General features: G+C 36.5%; 1 protein-coding gene across 15 annotated transcripts in view; it reads right to left on the bottom strand.

Moving 5' to 3' along the window:
- Positions 1–19916, bottom strand: part of PUM2 (pumilio RNA binding family member 2) — a 74903-nt gene that overhangs the window by 45259 nt on the left and 9728 nt on the right. For 10 of the 15 annotated variants that reach the window (XM_015621202.3, XM_015621206.2, XM_015621203.2 and 7 more), the window contains exons 2-3: positions 18846–19036; positions 2266–2334 (exon numbers count right to left, since the gene is read on the bottom strand). In XM_015621202.3, the coding sequence (XP_015476688.1) occupies positions 2266–2334; positions 18846–19034 (258 nt within the window). In that variant the 5' untranslated portion in view covers positions 19035–19036. Of the gene's footprint in view, positions 1–2265; positions 2335–5905; positions 6044–7050; positions 8676–18845; positions 19037–19916 lie in introns of those variants that run through there. The other 5 variants (XM_015621214.3, XM_015621210.3, XM_015621212.2 and 2 more) reach the window with 3 other exon arrangements.

Here is a 19916-nt window from a genome sequence, read left to right on the forward strand (position 1 = left end):
TGAATTTCTCTGAATCAAGTTTTGACACTAGAAATGAATACTTTGTTCCTAAAATGAACTCTGTGTGCTTCGACCCTGTAAGTTAAACCAAGACATTATCAAGAGAAGATTTAGTTTTCTGTTCCGTTTGGCAGCAAGTTTTGTGTGGCTGTACTGGATCACACTGAAAGTCCTGCAGCCCACTCTGCTCGCCCTGATATAGCGATGCCCAGAGAGAAACAGCACCATTTGTTCTTATTTCTTCAGAATATTAGCATGACCTTACAGGTCACCATAGATTTTAGAAGCTGGAGACAGAAGCATCACCTGTGTATAACCAATATCACAATTTAAGCAAGCTAAAATTTTAAGAGACATTTAGAGAAAGATGTCTGCAACACCGACAAAGTTTCCTAATGCCAAGTACTGATACCCAGTTGTGAAGAAAAGTATCAGTAAGGATTAGAATTATGAAAAAGAAATTAATTTCAGTCCAGAGAAAAATCTTGGCAGACAGAGAAAATGAGGAACATGATTTCCCAATAGCTGGAAACAGTTCACTTGACATGACTTCTCTTTCATACCTTTCAAAACATGTAGGAGCCTCTACCAATTCTAGCTTACTTTATAAGGACATTTCCTTTAATATTCTAGAAGGCTATAATCAAGAAGAAGATTAAAACAGCCATGGAATGTATCCCAGAACTACTTTATTGTTGTGCAATGCATCAAGTAAATTACTGAGTAAATCAACCTAGCTATGTGAACCTGTATTACCTCAAGATACCTGGAAGACACCATTGAAACAAAAGACAAAATAACCTGGTTAGTGCAGGGTCACAATATAGTATCAATTTCTGATGCTGCAGTACTGCATCACAACTCTGACTCTGTGTATGTTGTTTTTTTAAACATTATAGAGCCACTGAATGCCAAGAAAACAAACCAACAAAATCCTAATCATGCAGAAACACATCCCTCCATCTGAGATAACCTAAAATGAAAATCTGTATGAACAGTCATATATATTGTAATTTAATTCCCAGGCATATCCTGCACTTTCACTCCTTTAAAGCTTTAAAGAGTACTTTGTGCATGTCAAAAGACCAAATACTGCCATGAATTTTACCCATCCACTCTCACGCTGCTGGTACTATCACAGATACTTCACTAACATTTTACTTTTCAAAAAAAATTTTAAGAACTGGGAGGGGAACAGTATGGCTACTCCGATTTCTAAAGAACAGGGCTCCATCTATTATTGTTTTTTTCAAATGGGAGCTGGTTCAAAGACAACCCTGGATAAAGCAAAAAATTGCTGAAAAGCCAAGTGGTTGCTTGAATGCTTCATTAAAATAAAAAAAAAAAAAATCAAGTAAGAATGGCCATGTGTCAGCTCAGAAACATTCATCAACTACAACACAGCATGTATTTTTCATCAGAAAGTTATGGTTTCTATGAAGACTCCTACCATAATTTTAAGAAACTTAGGCTGCAATATTGTCACTGGTTCAACTATCAACTGAATTAGATAAATATCCAGCAAGACAAGAAGATCCACATTTGAAGTCTTAGTTCAACATGAACTTCTTCACCAGGTCCTGTTAGGGCAAATAACCCTAATACTTATCAATTACCTACTAAACAGTTCAGAGAACTGCTTTTGAAGGAGCTAAGTCATTCTTCATGTTTTCAAATTCCTTCCCCCAAACTTAAAGCACACTTATTTAAAAAAAAAAAAAAACCAAACAAATCAAATCAGTCAAGAGAAACAGTTCTCCTTCCCTGGAGCTAAATTACATAACAACACTCTTCAGCCCAGCTTAAAAATCTTTTAAGGAGTAATTACCAGTGAAAAAATAGCAAATTATCACACATTTCTGCTGGGTATGCCAGTTCACTTTTTCTGCAGCCAAACCTTTTTTTTTTTTTTTCAAATCCCAGTCTCCTTGGCTTCTCAAGAGTAGCAAGCATTGTTCCACTAGCTTAGATACAGTGAGACGGAGAACATGCTTCCTTTCATAGACTTTTACACTCTTACAAAAAATTACCCTTTCACTTCCCTAGAACTATCACTCATCTAACAAGAATGGCATAGACACAACAGAAACAGTCAATAACAATCCCGATGTTCTTTTAAGGTACTTAGTTTTCTTTTCACCTTAGACAGAAATAATTAACTTGTTCTTAAGAGAAGCTCTTTGCTTCATGCTGTATTATCTAGACTTCTTAAACTCTATCAACATTTCTGAACCACCAACTGGATTTTCAGCCCTCAATAATTACCTCTCCCATTCCCCGAGATTCTAGGGCAAGAGCTTGAAACTCATGATTCATCTCATCCACAGATCGAACCTGTAAAGGGAAAAACAAAAGAAAGATCCATTAGTCAAATAACTTTCCAAAAGTAAGAGTTTTCAATACTCCAGAAGATTTCTGAATATTGAAAACACACAAAACATGTGCTTCCCAGTTTAGTCTTAACATGAGTCTAGATTTCATGACCAGATATCGTTAGTGATCAATTCAACGTACCCTGCTAATAAAATAACATGCAAGAAATTCCAAGCGACTTAAACAGTTTCATCTCCACACATCTGTACAGATATTGCTCACTTTAGAAATGGTAGCCATTACATTTGCAATGAATATTAAAAAAAAAAAAAAAAAAAAAAAAATAGGTGAAATTAAAGACTTGGGCATATGAAATCCTTCAGAAAGGCCAGGAACTGCTGCACACTAAGTACATCTGGCAGCAAACACAGATAGGCTCACAGGGCAGGTCACAAAACCTACTAGCAATGTGTTGCATTTAAAATCTAGTAACTGCATTATCACAATTCCTCATGTTCTCTTCCAGGAAATAACACTTTTCCTTCTCTGCAGGTTGTTCTTTTTGTTTGTTTGTTGTAAATATGAAAGGTATTTTATTAAACTAAGAGTTGCTGCTGCATAAACCACCTCTTTTTTCCATGGCACAGATACAAGGCACTGGGCTAATTCTTTTCTAAGAAGATGGTTTCCATAAGAACTTTCCAAAGCCAGGATAAGCTTAGAAAAGCAAATAAAAAAAGGAAATTCAGAGTTGTTTCTTTCCCTTCCCTTCTCTCCCAATATTGACACGCAGCAAGTAAAGTTAAATTAGTTTCCCTCCCAATACCAGTCTCTCTTGAGGAGTTACTTTTACCAATAAATCCATCTGTTTCCACCAGCCAATAAACCAAACTGAAGTTACACCACACAGCTGATAACACATAACTAACACTTCTCAACAGATCCTCAAATACTAGGCAACTAAACAATCTGGTGCTTTCAACATTCTGGCACAAACAACTCTTTCTTAGCATTGGAAAACTGGCCAATAGATGCTCCATTCTCAAAATTCTACTCCAAAACTATTGTTATTGCCTCAATCATTCTAAGCCATTAACTTCTGAGGCTGAGTGTCTCTGTGCTTTTGAAAAAGAAACTTCACAGTTCAAATAAATATTCCCTCAAGAAGAACAATATTTTAGTTAAAATGGAGTCTGAAATAACTTCCCAACAATTTCACTAAGATACTGAAGAGCAAATTTAGTTTCAGACAGAATTATGGGGTAGGCACACCATCACACTGGCCTTATTCCAGTAATGCTGACACTTAAGTTAATTAGGTTGATTTTATTATTTTAAAAACTGAAAGCAGATTTTAACATATCCTTTAAAAAGCTTAAGACATTTTTCTTCAAGTGAGTATTTTAAAAAATAGGTTCATATTTTCTGCAAAACTTTTAGTAGCTCCAGGGGATAATCAAGTATTTGTGCATGCACACAGAAAATGTAACTGCAGAAGAGCCATTACTTGAAAAGAAAAATCAGAAACTCAAACCTTGAAGACCTCTGAATTTAAATATTACAGCTTCTGAAAACATTATTTCTTCTACAGATTGCTGAGATAGCTGATTATCTTACCTAAGCCACTGTTCATGCTGAGGTCATGCACTTCAGTTTCAATTACAAACCAGTATTAATTTAGGTACTTCTGTCTCAATATGTAGTTTTTGATCTCCATGATCTCAACACAAATTTGCAGATAAAGCTTGCCAAACTATATTTACCATAAACACTACCCAAATCACTGTTAAATAAAAAACAACCAAGCTTGAAAGAGGCATAATTTTTTTGGTTGTGGTGGTTTTTGGGTGGGTTGTTTGGGGTTTGTTGTTTGTTTTTCTGTTGGTTTTAACTTTCAGTGGTGGTGGTTTTATTTGTTCAGGTTTTTTTGGTGTTGCAAGACCTAATAATAAATGCTTATTTTTCACAATTCACTTAAGTCCAAAACCATGGCCACCCCTCCTTCCATATCTTTAAGAAAAGACAATCCAAGAATCAGGGTAAGAGCACAGCTCACTCCTTGTTTCTTCTAAGCAGTTCAGAGACGATTATAAGAAACTGAAGTTTTATAAAACTGTAAATACACTTTAGCACAATGAACATTCATTTTGCCCACTTGCCTCTTTCATAAAAATTTAAAATTTAAGTTAATGTTATCTATTGCTACCAGCAGCAAGAGAAAAAATACTGTCCCTTTTTCCACCCACAACAGCTCACAAGATCCTGCCCCATATCATAAATCTGTTTTTCACACATCACTTACAAACTGGAGAAAACGCAGGCAGCACCAGTATCTCCATATCTTTCTTCAACACTAACCCAGCCCTATCACTCCAACAACAGAAGGAAACATGCAGAATGACACCCGGCTGGATCTCCTATGTATAAAGACACACCCTTTCCCCAAAGGAGAAACTTTGGTTGGGATTATCTGTATTACCAAGGAGTTTCATTTTCTCTATTTCAATACCAGCATTAACCTAATTCATAGGTTCCAGAAATAAACATTTGAATACCTCTTTTAAAACAAATTCAGAACATTAAAAAAAGCCCAACTCTTTTTCTATTTTTATTCATACCCCATCATACAGAATAATTCATAAGTCACAAAGAGGCCTGGGGAACATCATGCTCAACATTTACAAAGTTCTTTTTTCTGGTTTTGTTTGATTGAATCACTGCCTCATCCTGGGAACTGCTCAAGGCCTGGCTGGATGGGGTTCTGAGTAACCTGGTCTAATGGAAAGTCTGTGTCCCTGCCTATGGCAGGGGGTTGGACAATGGTTTCAAATTTCTTATACACAGCAGATCATTCCATAGGGCCCCCAAATTACACACAAACAGGTATTACACACTGAGCTGTCTTTAGGTAAAACAGTTCCTCACTGCTGTTATGTAGGTAAAACGCCATAAGCATTCATGATTTCTTCTCTGTAAACACCAATAGAAAATTCTCTTCTTCCCCTTCTACAGGATCTAGATACAATATACCAGCATATTGTAGTCCATTTTTCACTGCAGCATTAGGAATTAGATTTTAACACAATTTCTGTTTAAAAACAAAATTATGTTTTAGTAGACTCTTTCTTCCTAAAGTTTATACTTTGTCCCTCCCCTTGAAATTTAAAATGATTTTTTATAAACCTAGAGGCCTATGTAAAACCCATTCCTTTACTCTGTTGAGACTCTGTAGAGCACAGTCCCATTGCCCTTCACCTAACAGCTTTCACCACTCTCCTTGAGTGAGTTCGGTAACCATTGAGGTAACTGACGCAGAAGGTTTTGGTGTTTCCATTCCTTGTCCATGCATGAGAATTTTGCCACATCACCCAGCTGAACTGGGTAAAACACCACAGAGATGAGATTACTACATCTGACTTGGGGAGAGCAACAAGGAGAACCTGGTGCTGATGGAGGTGGGACAGGAGTATCCACTCAGTGCTGGCTACATGGGAACTGAACCAGTAACATGAAACTTGGTCAGCAGGCAGATTTAGGGATGAAGACTCTTGACTGGAAATCATCTAGAATTACCACAAGAAACACTGCTTACAGTAATATCCATTTCTGGAATCCAGGCATCCAGACCTTGGGACAACTACTCTCTCAAATAACCCTGAATCTTGCAAGAAATAAGCTTGTAACCATTTTCTTGCAAAAGCAAAGAACAGCCCCTTCTTTGAAAAAATGCCTGTGGAAAATAATAACAAAAAATACAGTATCAAAGAGAATGATATTACTTTATTTTATACATCAAAAGTAGCTAAATCAGATGACCAGAAAGTAGGAAAGCCACTTTTTCTGCATTAAGAAATTCCAAATCCCATCCCTCCCCTCTCAGGTGAGTACCCTAACCACTGTGACAAAGACTTATTTTGCAGTTGAAGTTGTGTCCTAGGACAGAAATTCAACACAAAACACCTGGTAATTACAGCACGGCGGCTGGAAAGAAAGGGAAGCTGCTATTTACACTGCAAATGCTTCTGCTTTTTTCTTAACATTATTAAATGACTTCAATGCAAAATACCCTTCCAGCAGTTTTCTACAGGGGTGGCTCCTCTGTAGCATTTATCTTATGTAAGACATATGCTTATGGCAGAGACTTAACATTATGAGCAACTTAAACTATTTTGAAAACCCAACAGCAATTCTGCCAGTCCTCCATTAAGTTAAACACTGCATTGAAAAGCCACCAGATATTTGAAAAGACATTTAAAAAACTCTCCAAAGACAACTCACCAAAAACCTTTCAGATAGGGGCCAACTTGAAACTACTAAATAAAAATAGTATTTTTAATACAAATATTGGACAGAAATCTCAAACTGATTCCTAACAAAGAACAAGAAAGAAAACTATACAACCAGCCTAAACTGCACATAGCCAAACCTGTTATGCCATACTGCAGTAAAGGGCTGTATATAGAGATTTATACTCTATAATATGTTTACCAAAATTATCTAAAACATCCTTACTTTGGTTTAGAGGCCAACCCACAGTGCATCCAGATAACAAAAGATGTTGAGTAGCTGAACAGGCAACTACTACTGCAAGCACAACTGAACTGTTCTACACACTAAACACCAACGATTTTCTGCAACATCAAATGAAAACAAGACATTTGTTTGATTAAAGCTGCTTTTAAGTAGATGCATCCTCTCACACATCTCTGAAGCATCAGATAACCAAAGTTCACTTACCACCCAACTGGTTAGTGAAAGTTGCTGCTCCCAAGTAATTCAAAGTCAACAGGTGCTGCGTTTTGATAAGAGGCAAGGTTTTCTGAGGGCCACATGGAACAGTAACAGAACAGAACTGAAAAATTCACAAAATACTCCAAAATGTCCAGGCTCCTTAAGCAGTCCAAATAAAGAAGGTGTTAGGCACTTTAGACAAAAGACTTAGGCAACCAAATTTAAGTTCTAACAAATATTTCTATGGTTACAATCTCAAAAGTACTACATCTGCCAGTAAGCACTTAAAAATTTTCAGTGTTATAATAGTGTTCTAGAACCAACTAAAACTTTTGCAAGGAACTGAGTAGCTCTTCAACTGAAATATTTTTGGCTTCTTAATTCATTCTCAGACTGAGCAGTACTATGCTTCTGAACTCCAAGACCCTTAGTACATTGAAATATTCTAACAAAACCAAATTTCTCAGTTTAGTTGTCTTGGCTCAGCAATCACTCTGGACCTTAATGTTCTTGTGCTTTATTTCTTTTTGAGCATATTGTAGTTTGAGAAGCAATCCTAGCAGCACTGAGAACATTGACAATGACAGAAAAGAGCAGATTTTGAAGTGGGGTTTCTGCAGCACATTAAAGAGGCAGGGGAATACACTCAGCAAAAACAGAGTCCAGCCTGCTGAGAAAGCCAACTCACATTCTTTGCTTCCTTGTTTTCAATAGGAATATCAATAACCTCAAAGTCTGCAGAGAAGAAATTAATTCTCTAGGTTTTTATCAAGAGCATGTATAAATCTGCACATATGTTATATATATGTCACAGCATGCTGGATAATATCTCACAAGTCATCATCAAGTTTGGAAAATAATGATTTACTTGAATATGAATAGCCTTCTGCCAACAAATGATACAGAGAAATCATTATCATCAGTATCACCAAGAAACACGGAGGAAAATGATGGACATTTTGCCCCATTTCAGAACTACATGATGGTTCATGGCCTAAAAAGCCAGCTATGGACTCTTACGAAATTGCACTTGCTTCCCTTAAAAATGAACTCTTCCATCATGTAAGAAACTTGTCTCTTCACTGCACAGGCTTTCATGATTATCCTTCCCACCCAACCAGTTCAAGCTTTGCCCTAAGACTGGCAGAACTGTTTGTACAAGTTTTCCTAAACTACTGTAAAATGTCCTCAAGCTCAGGATTTTAATCTGTACAGCCAAATACTGGCAGAGCTACCAGGTTCACATAAATTAGTGTTTGTACTGAAACCAGATTTCATAACTATTTATAACGGTTATGCTGTTTGCACCATTTGAAAAGCTGAAGTGATATATTCCTACATAAATAGGGCACATAGTTTAGACTAAATAACCTTAGCAAGCTTCTCAGTTTTTTTAATTGCGAAAGAAAAGGTTTCTAAGAAATACACAGCACAGCAGGGAGGGTAACAGAGGTTTGCAAAACAAAAATCTAGAAACATGATTAAAAGTATATAATATAGTTTTACAAAATAGAAGAAAAAGCCTGTAACAACTTGTCCAGTGAGAGCTTTTGTAAATGGGAAATTATTTTAAAAATACAGTTAGAACAACTGATTAAAATAATATTTCCTATCATTTTTTAGCTTATTAAATGAGCTACAAGAAAAAGGAATTATTTTTAAAAGGGGCTGACTGGTCCTTTATTGCTCAAGAAATCAAACTGAAGAACTATTTTTCATACAATAAAAATTTTTCATGCAGTTTTTATTTCCAATATGAAATAGTTTAGGTACAAATCCTAATTCACAAAGTTTGGTGAAACTCTTCACCTTCCTCTGCTGCAAACACTATTCTGCAACTCTCACTCCAATGTTCCTCCATAAATATACCAGAAACAAAAAAGGAAGACACTAAATACATTCAGAAGTTTGAAAACAAAGCTGTGAAATGAAATGAGTTGCAGTTTCTGTCTAAACATGCTTAATTTAATTGGTGCTGATTACTTATATGCATATGTTTGCTTTTTTTCCTAACTTTAAATATCTACATTTCTTGTTAAGCTGGTTAGTCAGCATCACCTTTCTGGTAATAGTAGTAAGTGCTACAAGTGGTGTAGCACAAGTTTAGAGGACTTTAAGACCCAAATTTCTAACCATTATTATCCTGTTCTACACAGAAAGGTTCTGTCAGTGAGTAGAAACTATACAGCTACTTCCATATAAAGAAGTGTGACATTAATTTCATGTGCTGCTGTTTTGAGATGTCAGCCTTCATTACTTTATCATTTGCTCTCACTCAAAAGCTTTACTTAATAAATTAAAAAATCTTCAAGTGCTTTCTAGGCAATATACTATAAAAAAAGACTTAAAACTTTCCATTTTCTGAAGATGGAAACTCTGTATAAACCCTAGAGATATCTACACACAAGCAGGAACTAGGGACAATTTATCTCAGTATATTTTGTAATGATTAATGAAACAACTTTCATTCTAATAGAGTCAACAAGCTTTTCTTAAATGTGTTAACAAGAATTGGAACACTGGAATCCACAGGTCTTGAACAAGTAAAAATTCCCATATATTAATTTTCTACATTGTAATCAATATTCTTTTTGCTGATGTGTTTTGTTTAAAAATCTCAACTATCTTCACTTCTCTGTTTGCTACCAAGGAATCTGAAACAGAACATCTCCCCTACACAAATGTCCGAAAAGTAAAATAAAAAAAACCCCAACAAAACAACAACAAACGCACAGACTTTAAATTTCTGTTTGGTGAATTATGGGGTTTTAACAGCATCTTAAAAAGAATATGATCCTAAGGAATCATATTGAACATAACTCATTTATAAACAACACAATTTATATGAAGAAAATTATTTCATATGTATGTACATACACATGTACCCCACCCCTATTAAAAGTGGGGCTGAGGAAATTCCAGAAGTCACTGTAACAGAATTTCCTGGAAACAGTTTTTTGTTATCATAGTGCTGAGACCACAAACACTCCTCCCACCTCCAGCAACTGATATGTAACAATCCCCTTCTTCAGAACATTTACTTTCATTTTGTTTACTCCAGAATATGGCAGATGTATTTACCATAAAAAATATTACTTTCACAAGGATTTAGTTTTCAGTAACACATGGAAAAACTAAAGTTCTCCCAGTAATTCTATTGCTCAGAAGTTTCTAGCATCATGAATTCTTTTCCCTCATGGTCCAGTGCCATTTTGAACCAGCTGTTGGCCTTTCAGTTTTACCTTTTTTTTTTTCCCTCCTAGCTGGCATGAAGAAACTAGGGAATACCAACACAGTCTGATCTTCTCAAAGTGGATGCTACAACCAGAAATGAAAATATGTAGTTCTTACATAATGAATTCAACAGGTAAGAGTATAAAAAGAAACCCCAAACAAACAAATCGGAATTTTTAGACTCGTCGTTCCACTACAAATAACTAGCTTTTGCAAAGAAAGGTGACACAACTTCTCAGTATCCTCAGCATAAAAAAAACAGTGAAAAGGTTTCAATTATATGTCATTCTGCTCCAAAATCCACCTCAAATTTTTTTTTAGCTTGTAAACTCCACATAACCTCAAGGAGAGCCAGGGAATGGTAAAACGTATTTCTCTTAGTTTATTTTTTTAGTTCCTCCCTTGCTACAGGGAAGTATATGTGTTTTCTACTTATCTGTCTACAGCAGGTGAACAGACATTTAAAGAAATTGCTGTTATCAATTATTTCAGCTGTTTTCTATGGATGTTCTTTTTGGACAACATGTATTTAAACTACCCATAGATTTCTATTTTTCTACAGTTTTTTTAGCCTAAAAGCTAAAAAAAACAACCCAACTCTAAAAAAAACCAACAAGAACTAGAGACTACTTCCAACTCAGTAAACCTCACTTCTAATTCACTACGAGTTGCAGCCTAGCTTTGGACATTAATATCTCATTAAATGCTGGCTAGCATGGTCCTTCAAAGTAAGTAAAAGACAGTCATAAATAACACCAAAGACTATACCAATGACAGTAAACAAAAGTAAAAAACTAAAATTAAGTAGGCCATTTGAAAATTAAACTGAAGTGACAAGCTTTTTAACAAAAATTAGTTCAAATAATGATATTGATATATCTGTGTTTCAATGGATTTAAAGCCAAATGCTTCAACTTTTTTCATTTAAGAAGCCAAAAATTCAGGAGCAGTTGTATGTAAAAGCTGCTATCAGTACACAAACAGGCACAGTATGTAGGGCAGGCAAAAGCAGTAATTGTGGATAAAAGCAAGCCACATTTGAGTTACCATCTAAAAAAAATATCAGATGGTGAATTTATGAGCAAAATCTCTGGTTAGATGTCTAAATTTCAGGTTATTCATCCTCACACAAAATGAAGTATTCCCTCAAATAATTTACCCAACTACATGTTTCCCTTCACTATTTAACCACTTTGCTTTTCTCTTCATCTTTACACTGATGAGAAAAAAGCTTTCACATAACTCTTCATAAAGACACACAAGGGCCTTCTTCACCCTGACTTTAATGTAATTGGTACCAAATCAAGGTAGTTCAGAAGGCTAAATGCAGCTTCTTTGTGCAATACAGCAGTGTCTTATTTTCAAAACCACCAATTTTAAATCACATTAAAAAAAAGGTAAACAGCATTCTAAACCCACAGGTAAGAACATAGATTAAGCAGAAGAACTAACATTAACCCATATTTTTATTTTCTTGATGCCATGAATAATGTAAGGGAATAAGAACATATCAAGAAATTTGCTGCAAATGCAAAATGCTTGAATGTCTACATGCAGTCATTTTTAGAAAAGTTTACTGGCTCCCACCACCTGGATGTAATGCAAAACTCTCACAGAATGCCTTAAACCATTTCCAACTTTAGGACAAAACTCCACAACCACACAATAGCCATGTTTAGAACAAGGTCTTATTCACAACCTCACCTAGAACGAGGAGCACAAGGGAATGAATGCACAAAAAAAAAAAAAAAATCCAGCTGGCTCCATACACCACCAGCTCATGTCTCTGGCTCCTACTCTGGTGCTCCACAGCAGCTCCCAGCTCTCATTCCCTCTGGAAGCAGCACTACTGTTCAGGTTTATACAGCTGTAATTCCTCACAGACCTGAACAGATTCTGTGCAGAGCCACTGCTGCACAAGCACACACCATAGTTTATCTATATGTAAATCCAAGATAATGCACAGTTGACCACAGTATTGTTTGCTGTAGTATCAAACCAGGCTCTCCCTATGCTAATTATTGAATAAGCACTAAAGTATGAAGGACTCTGCTTCAAAGAACTCTAAGACATATTACAAAGACTGATACAAGAAACCAAACTGGTAAAGTGAGAAGCAGGCACTCATATGAAGACATCTGACAATGCTTGCCAGGTATTTGGAGACATCAAGGCAGGTGGAAATATATGGGAGTATGTTGGACAGCACAAGAACACTGGTGAAGGTATTTAATAAAGACACAACTAACACGAAGTCCTCGTGCAGGAGGTAGCAGTTCACGACTTGACACCACATGAGACAATATGCACTGGGGGGGAAATGGTCAAGATCCTCACTGGCTGAAACCACCACCTGCAGTTCGAAATGCTGCTGGAAAAGGTCACAAACTTCGCTGATGCAGAGAAACAGCAAATGTGATTGGAAGGAGTGATTAAAAACGTGTCTCTAAAGAACAGAAGTCAGAACAAACTTGGTTGCACAGTCAGGTGACTGCAATTAGTCTTCTTTTCCCTGCCCTGATGACAGCTCACATTAAGCTGCCTATTCCATGCATTACATGCTGGAAAATACTAAAAATACAAACCAAGTATCTGCAAAATTCAATGCTGTAATTTTCTTCCATCAAGGGAAGTGCTGTAAAGCATATCACCAAAAATTTCTCAATGCTTTCCTTTCAGTCCAATTACATGAAACCACGTTGCAATACATGACAAAATACTCCTTTTTCAGCTACTTCAAATCGAAGAGAGGGGAAAGAGACAAATTTCCTCTTTCCTTTTCTTTGCTGTCAGAACTGAGAGTCACAAGCAGGCAATAAGGTGATATCTCACTAAGCAAGTTGAAAGACTTTTTTTTAACAGAAAAAAGGCCCAACTTTACAATTCCCTTGAGAAACTCAAAGTATTTGCCCCATCTCATACAGCACTACTATGACAGAAAAATCTCACCAGGAATTTATTGAACAAGATGTTTTAACAGGGAACAGATTTTCCAAAGAAGGAATCAAATGCCCTCCCCCCTCAGATCTCCTCTAGGCACAATGGAAAATCCTGCCAGTCTAAGATTTCTTTTACTAGTTTGTGAGGCTTGAAAAGTTTTAGTTATTTGCAAGTTTGAGAAGCGGCTTAAATCATACATTCAACAGCCACAATCTGACTTGTAGTTTGGTGGAGCTAAATGCTACTGGAACTAATTGATAACAATGGCAAACTCAAAATTAAACCAGAGCAAACCCAAGTACAGAAAGATAATACTTAAAAAGTTGTTAGAGAACTTGTTGCTCGCCTTGAAGAAACAGAAATAAAAACAGCTTTAGAGGGATGTTAACTTCACAGGGAGAACAACCCCATCAGCCAGTTAAGATAAAACTTGAACTATTAAAATGAAAAACTAGCAATTAAAGTATTTATGTGTTGTATAGGTGATTAACACCTGAAACAGTCTTTTAAAATCTGTTTTTGAAAATTAGTTTGAAATCACTTTAAATCAGTTATATTTCACAACTACACTAAACTTTTAAGCTGAAGCAAAAGTTGCAAACAAAGACAGGAAATTAAAAAAATGGACTGCAAGCATATTTAGATTTCTAGGGACAGTTTTAACTAAAATCTATAAAAGGAAGAACTAATGATTGAGGAAATGCAATTCCCACTGTAAGGTCAGGAAACAGATTATGTTGCTCTCCATTTGAATGAAGAAATTATGTTCATTGTTTCAAGGGATGGCTACATGACTGTGAAGTCTCACATGGGAAAATGATTTCCCAATTTCTATTGCACAAACATATTAGTCTATCTTATTTGAACAACAAACAAAATCTTATTAAAACCAAGGCAGAATTTTTGCTAGGAATTGTCCATTTCACCCTGTTAAGTATTTGCACATTTTGCTAGTTTAATAGCATCTATACATTTTCTCATGGTTATATTCATTCTAATAGACCCCCATGGAAGTCAGGATGGATACCAGCAAAACCTGAAATGTACAGTTTCTCTCCAGACCACAGAAGTGCCAAAAAACTCCGTAAGACTCTTCCCTTTGTTCTCTCCTCTTCCTCTTCAAGGAAGGGTTTTTCTTTGTTACAGCAGCTACTCACAAAACTTTGAGATGTTTGTCAATTCTAACACAAATGAGTTGCAGCAACTGCAGCTCAACTGAAACTTTGTGTAAAGATACAATTTATGTTCTTTTGTTTATAGCACCACCACCCTTTGGATTTTTGGAAAAGGCTGCTACAGCTGAAGCTTTTCTCTGTCAGTCTTGTTGATCAACTCTTGCTTCTTTCAAAAGCAAGAAGCAAAGACACCCAGGTCATGTTAAAATACACAACCCAAAATATTTAGATTGAACTAATGAAGTGTTTAACTACCTTTGCCATGACAGAGGGAAGTAGATAGAGATGAACTAAGAAGACAGACAAGTAGCCTGGGCAGTATCACACTGCTGTAACTGTTTGCATGTGGGGAGAACATCTGCAAGTACTCCAACATCCTGGAAAATATATCCTGACTTTAAAAAAACTTATCGCTAACTCCAAATATTGCATACTGATTGCTGATCACTATGCCTTTCTATCCTAGACAATTCTTCATTTCTGAAATGATGGGAATTAATGACAAACAGATCGCTAACCTATCTGCAGCCCCATGAGGAAGCGAACAAAAGGATGATGCCACAGAACACAGCAGTCTTCCCCACATGCTCTGCTATCAGAGACTGAAATGTTTTTTTTTTTTGGTCTTGAGGGAAAGAAAAAAATGTCAAAACCTCAAGTGAAGTAATTTTTATACTTAGTTCACTATCCTTCATAACTCTTTTCACTATTAAATAATTCAAAGAAAGATTAATGGCACTCAGGGATGATTATCTCTAGATTAAAGAGTTTATACTTAACTCAGTCAGCAGCTGGATGGTCACTACTGTTTTAGCATGGAAGGTGACAATGGTGGTGTCCTGACTCCAATTAACAGTGCTGGCTTTCACATCTTGTACTGAGGAGTTGTGCATGCATTGCTATTCAGCTGAGTGTCCAAAGATTTTTGGCTATCACCTCTCACACAAAGCATGTTCCTCTAGCCTCTGCCCTCTCCTATGCTGCAAATTATTGTTAAGAGCCTCCCCCTCTGCCTGCAAAGTAGTTCAAGTCTCTGAAGTGCTGGCCATTAGTAACTGTTGTCCACCACTTCAATATTTATTGCTACAGCTGAAGCAGATATAGAAGAACATAACATACTGAGAATATTAATAATTTGCATGTTTCTGTGCCTCGTATGCTGAAATGCTCTGTAAGATGATGATGTTCACTTTAAGCAGTGGTTGGTTAATTTGGACACCAATGTGTCAAGTATACACTTAGCAGAAGGAATTTTCCATTTCAACCAAGTGTTGAATCCAATTCCATGTGATGTGTTTCAATTCCCTGCTCCTCTCTTAAATGTGTGTGCCACCTGGAGTTCTTCCATTAGTCTTGATAATTTCCAAATTAGGGTACACTAAGCCTCAATACTACCATGGATCTCCAGGATAACCCACTTGCTCTTTCCCTAGGCTTTCAAAGGCCTCCAGTGCTACTGTGAATTAACATAAAATATGTCAGCTGGAAGGAATCATCTAATCCAACTACTTGATCACTTCAGAGCTGACCAAAAGTTAAAGCATCTTAGTAATGGCATGAACTGCCTTCCAACTATTGACACTTCAGTGATAACTCCCACAGTTCATCCCTCAATAACCCCTTATCAGGGACACTGACAAGCAATTCCTCTTTTACCACAGTAAAAATTAAATATCCTACTAGACAAATAATTATCTTTTAGTAAAGACATTGTCTTGCCTTGCTTTCAGCTCTTTTGAAGATATTTCAGATGGCTTTTAGAAGACCAAGATAATGTTTCACTAGTATTATCAGGAATTAATTTCTTGCAATTAATGAATTATATTTATCAACTTCTTATTCTCTTACTGAGGTTCTTTAGTGCTTTAACTAATTTGAAGATTCTTCACAATCTGTGACTCCAGCCAAACAGATCTCTTTGTCTTATGGCTCCCAACAACTCTTTCAAGGCTTCTGGTATGAAAGTACCAGAAGTATACAACCTTTTTCCACCTTCTGTATTTAGTTGAAATCACTGGTTAAGGCCTCAGGCTCGTGGGACTTAGATGACAGAGGACTATACCTGGAAAACTGGTTGGAGTGTAATGCTGGGGAGAAGTTCTTGGGGTTTTGGTGGAGAGCTGGAGCTGTTCATCCTGGATAAGGCTCCAAGGAGACCTGAGTGCGCCTTCCAGTACTCAGAGGGGTTACAGGAAAGTTGGACAGAGGCATGGAAGGATAGGGCAAGGGTAAATGACTTTAAACTGACAGAAAGGCAGGTTTATAGCAGGTATTTACCATAAATTCTTTACCATGATGATGGTGAGGCATTGGTATCAGTTGCATAGAGAAGCTGTGGCTGCCCTATCCTTGGAAGTGTTCAGGGCCAGGCTGGATAGGGCTTTGAGCATCCTGATCTAGAGGAAGGTGTCCCAGCCCATGGTAGGAGGTTGGAACTGGATGGTATTTAAGGACCCTTCCAACCCAAACCATTCAGTGATTCCTTGAACATCAGACATTACAAGATGTTTATCTACTATATTTGCTTCTATTAGTTTTCTTTCCATTTTTTTCTTTGAATGCATAAAAAATTCTATTTTTAACATATTACCCTACACAGTCTGTAGTAGACATAGAACATAATCCCAGGTACATTTCCACTGTCTGCATAAATACAGATTTAGAAAACCCATTTCTTTACTACATCTAATTCTATAGTTTTCTGTTCATATAAAAACAAAACCTCCAAAATAACAAAAACAAAGAACAACCCCTCCCAAACAACCAAACCCCCCCAAAAATCCAAAAAACCCCCAACAGAACAGTTATCTTAACTACATCTCAAAGAACAGTGGTACACAGAACTCAAATCAAAGACTTGAAATGACAAGTCCCCTGATCCGTCCTTGATTTCTGTTGGTTTATACTGCTATAGAAGAAAGAGAGCAAATGAGTCAAAAAATGGCACAACAGTAAGATGATGATTACAGTAAGCTAAAAACTACTATTCTCATGTGGATAATGCACAGCAAAGAGCAGTTTCCCCTACACCAAATCTTCATAATGCACAGAGCCACTGAAGCACTTCAAAAATGAAGAACAGCTCCTCTGCATCCCCCATTCAAGTTACCACAAAACACATAAGAGGTTCATGACATTCACCTGTGAGAGGAATCCAGAAGTATTTGGAGGGACCTAAATGAACTAAAAGCTGCTGATAAAGGCACAGCTCTGATCACTGGGAATGGAAAGCAGGTGGCAGAAGGGGGATGCAACCGTTATTCAGCATTTACTTACCTGTGAAAGTAAACTTATCAGTACCAGTACCTGTACAACTTCCACTAGTGTGGAAAAACTAATCATTTTCATTCTCAAGAAATGTATCCAAATGGACAAATAAAATATTGTCCATTTGGACAAAAACAAAACTGCTTTATGGTTTCTGTACAAGTAATATAGAACACGATACAGCATAAAGCATGATGTTAGGTAAAATATTTTCTATTTTGCTATGTAGGTCAGTATAAGAGGAAGAAAATAGTAAAAGGGAAAGCCAGAAAGAAAATGCCAAAAGAAATTTAAGTATGAGAAAGAACAGGTGAACAAAAAGATGAAGATATAACAGGCATTCCTGCTTGTAAGGTCAGCAAATTTTATTTATTTACATTTGCTACTACACTTAATACATTTTTTGAGAACAGTCCCTATGTCCTTGGGATTGGGAAGGTGCAGAAAGTTCGTTGCAGATCAAAAATGTGGCACACTACCAGAATCCTGGGTGAGCAAGTAATTCCTGCCTTCAAATCCAAACAAAAGTTTTTAAAAGAAACTTGGGAAGCTGTATCAAAAATTTGAGGGCAAACTGCTTAAAAACTGGATTTTTTTTTTCCCTTCTAGGTTACCATATGCAAAAGAAAAGCTACATTTTAATTTACATTTAATTTTATTTCACCTGAATAAAATAGTCTTATCTCTAAGTGCAACAACTAAGACTCAATACTGAATGCATATTACTTCTCAGAAAGCCTACCAGGAGTGAGTGCCTTTTCAAACTGAAGCAATTGCTTTGCGTAAATTCTAAACTAATTGTTTTATCGTATTCTGATAAAAACAGGCACTCAGAGAAATACGACATGCTTATGCAAATTAAACAAATGGTTCCAACTGAACATTTCAAAATGACTTTATGCAGTTTCATGTATAACTGCTTTAACAAAATCAGTGTCAAGTTTTAGGTTGTATTATTACAGCCTTGAAAAATCAGCTTAACTCACACATACTGTTCCTAAAGACTTGACTTGACACAAAACCCAGTGACTGTTCCAATGAAAAACAAATCAACTATCTACTGTATGACCTATATGAATGCCATCTTCTGTGGGCCAGCAGTGTTTGCCAGACACACAGCTGCCCTCCAGCCTGCTGCTGGAAGAAATTCCAACTGTGGACTGGAGAATGTCCACTGAGGGGTACCTGGATACTGGAAGCACCTGACACCACAGTTACAGGGATGGTGTGAGAAGTGGTTCCACTTGAACTGGGCCCTGATGTTACAGCAGCTACTGTTCCAGCTGGGGCAAATCCTACTCCAATCTCACTGGCTTCTGGACCAATGTTCACATGCATCGTGCCTCTGATCTCCAGCCAGGACACTTCATCCATGCCTAGGAGGACACAAGAAATGCTCACTCCACATAGAAAGCTAAAAACTCTTGATAACATAAAAGGCTCTCCCCTACATATCTTTACATATATAGCTCTTAGAACTAGTACTGAGAAAGAAAAAAAAAAGTCTAAGCAATACAAGAACAATATTTATTGGGAAATATGTTTACTGATTTAAACCTTAAATCTTAAATGCCACTGCCAAACTACGACTCTAAAAGGAAAAAAAGCACCACAGAGGTTTTTAGAAAACAATATATTCGAATGGTAGAGCTCCCTACATTATAAATGCTTGCCCACATATTTCCTTGCTAAAAAAATCAAAATACAATTTTCAATCACAAAGGCAGCAGTTTCTTTTACATTATTACTCAGCATGATGTGTAAAACCACTATTTCTGTTATACTGCTATGTCTGATTCTATAATTAGTAGACTGTAACAAAGTAGCACAGAAAACTAACTTCTCTATCTGAACTACATCTCACTCTTACACCCCAGCCTCAGTTGCTCTTTCAAATGTGTTAAGCCACATAACATTCCAACATAGTAATTCCCATTAAACATCTCTAACCCATACAACAGTACATGTGCAGGTCTTCACAAAATATAGATTTCAGACTCAGATTAAAATTAAATTCATCAGCTCACTTGTGAAACATTTAAGACTTGGCTTAAAACAATTAGAAATTACAACAGCAAAACACTCTGGTATCAACAAAATCCTCTCAGGAAGAAACACCTGTCCCTGCCTGCACACCCACACTTAATGATCTCCACACACTCCTAACCTACCATAACTAAAGTATTATCAAACTTCTAGTACGTAAATGGACATAAATAAAACCCAAAATACCACCTATAATCTAAAATAATAACT

Source organism: Parus major, chromosome 3 (assembly GCF_001522545.3).
Source record: "Parus major isolate Abel chromosome 3, Parus_major1.1, whole genome shotgun sequence".
NCBI classification, from domain to species: domain Eukaryota; kingdom Metazoa; phylum Chordata; class Aves; order Passeriformes; family Paridae; genus Parus; species Parus major.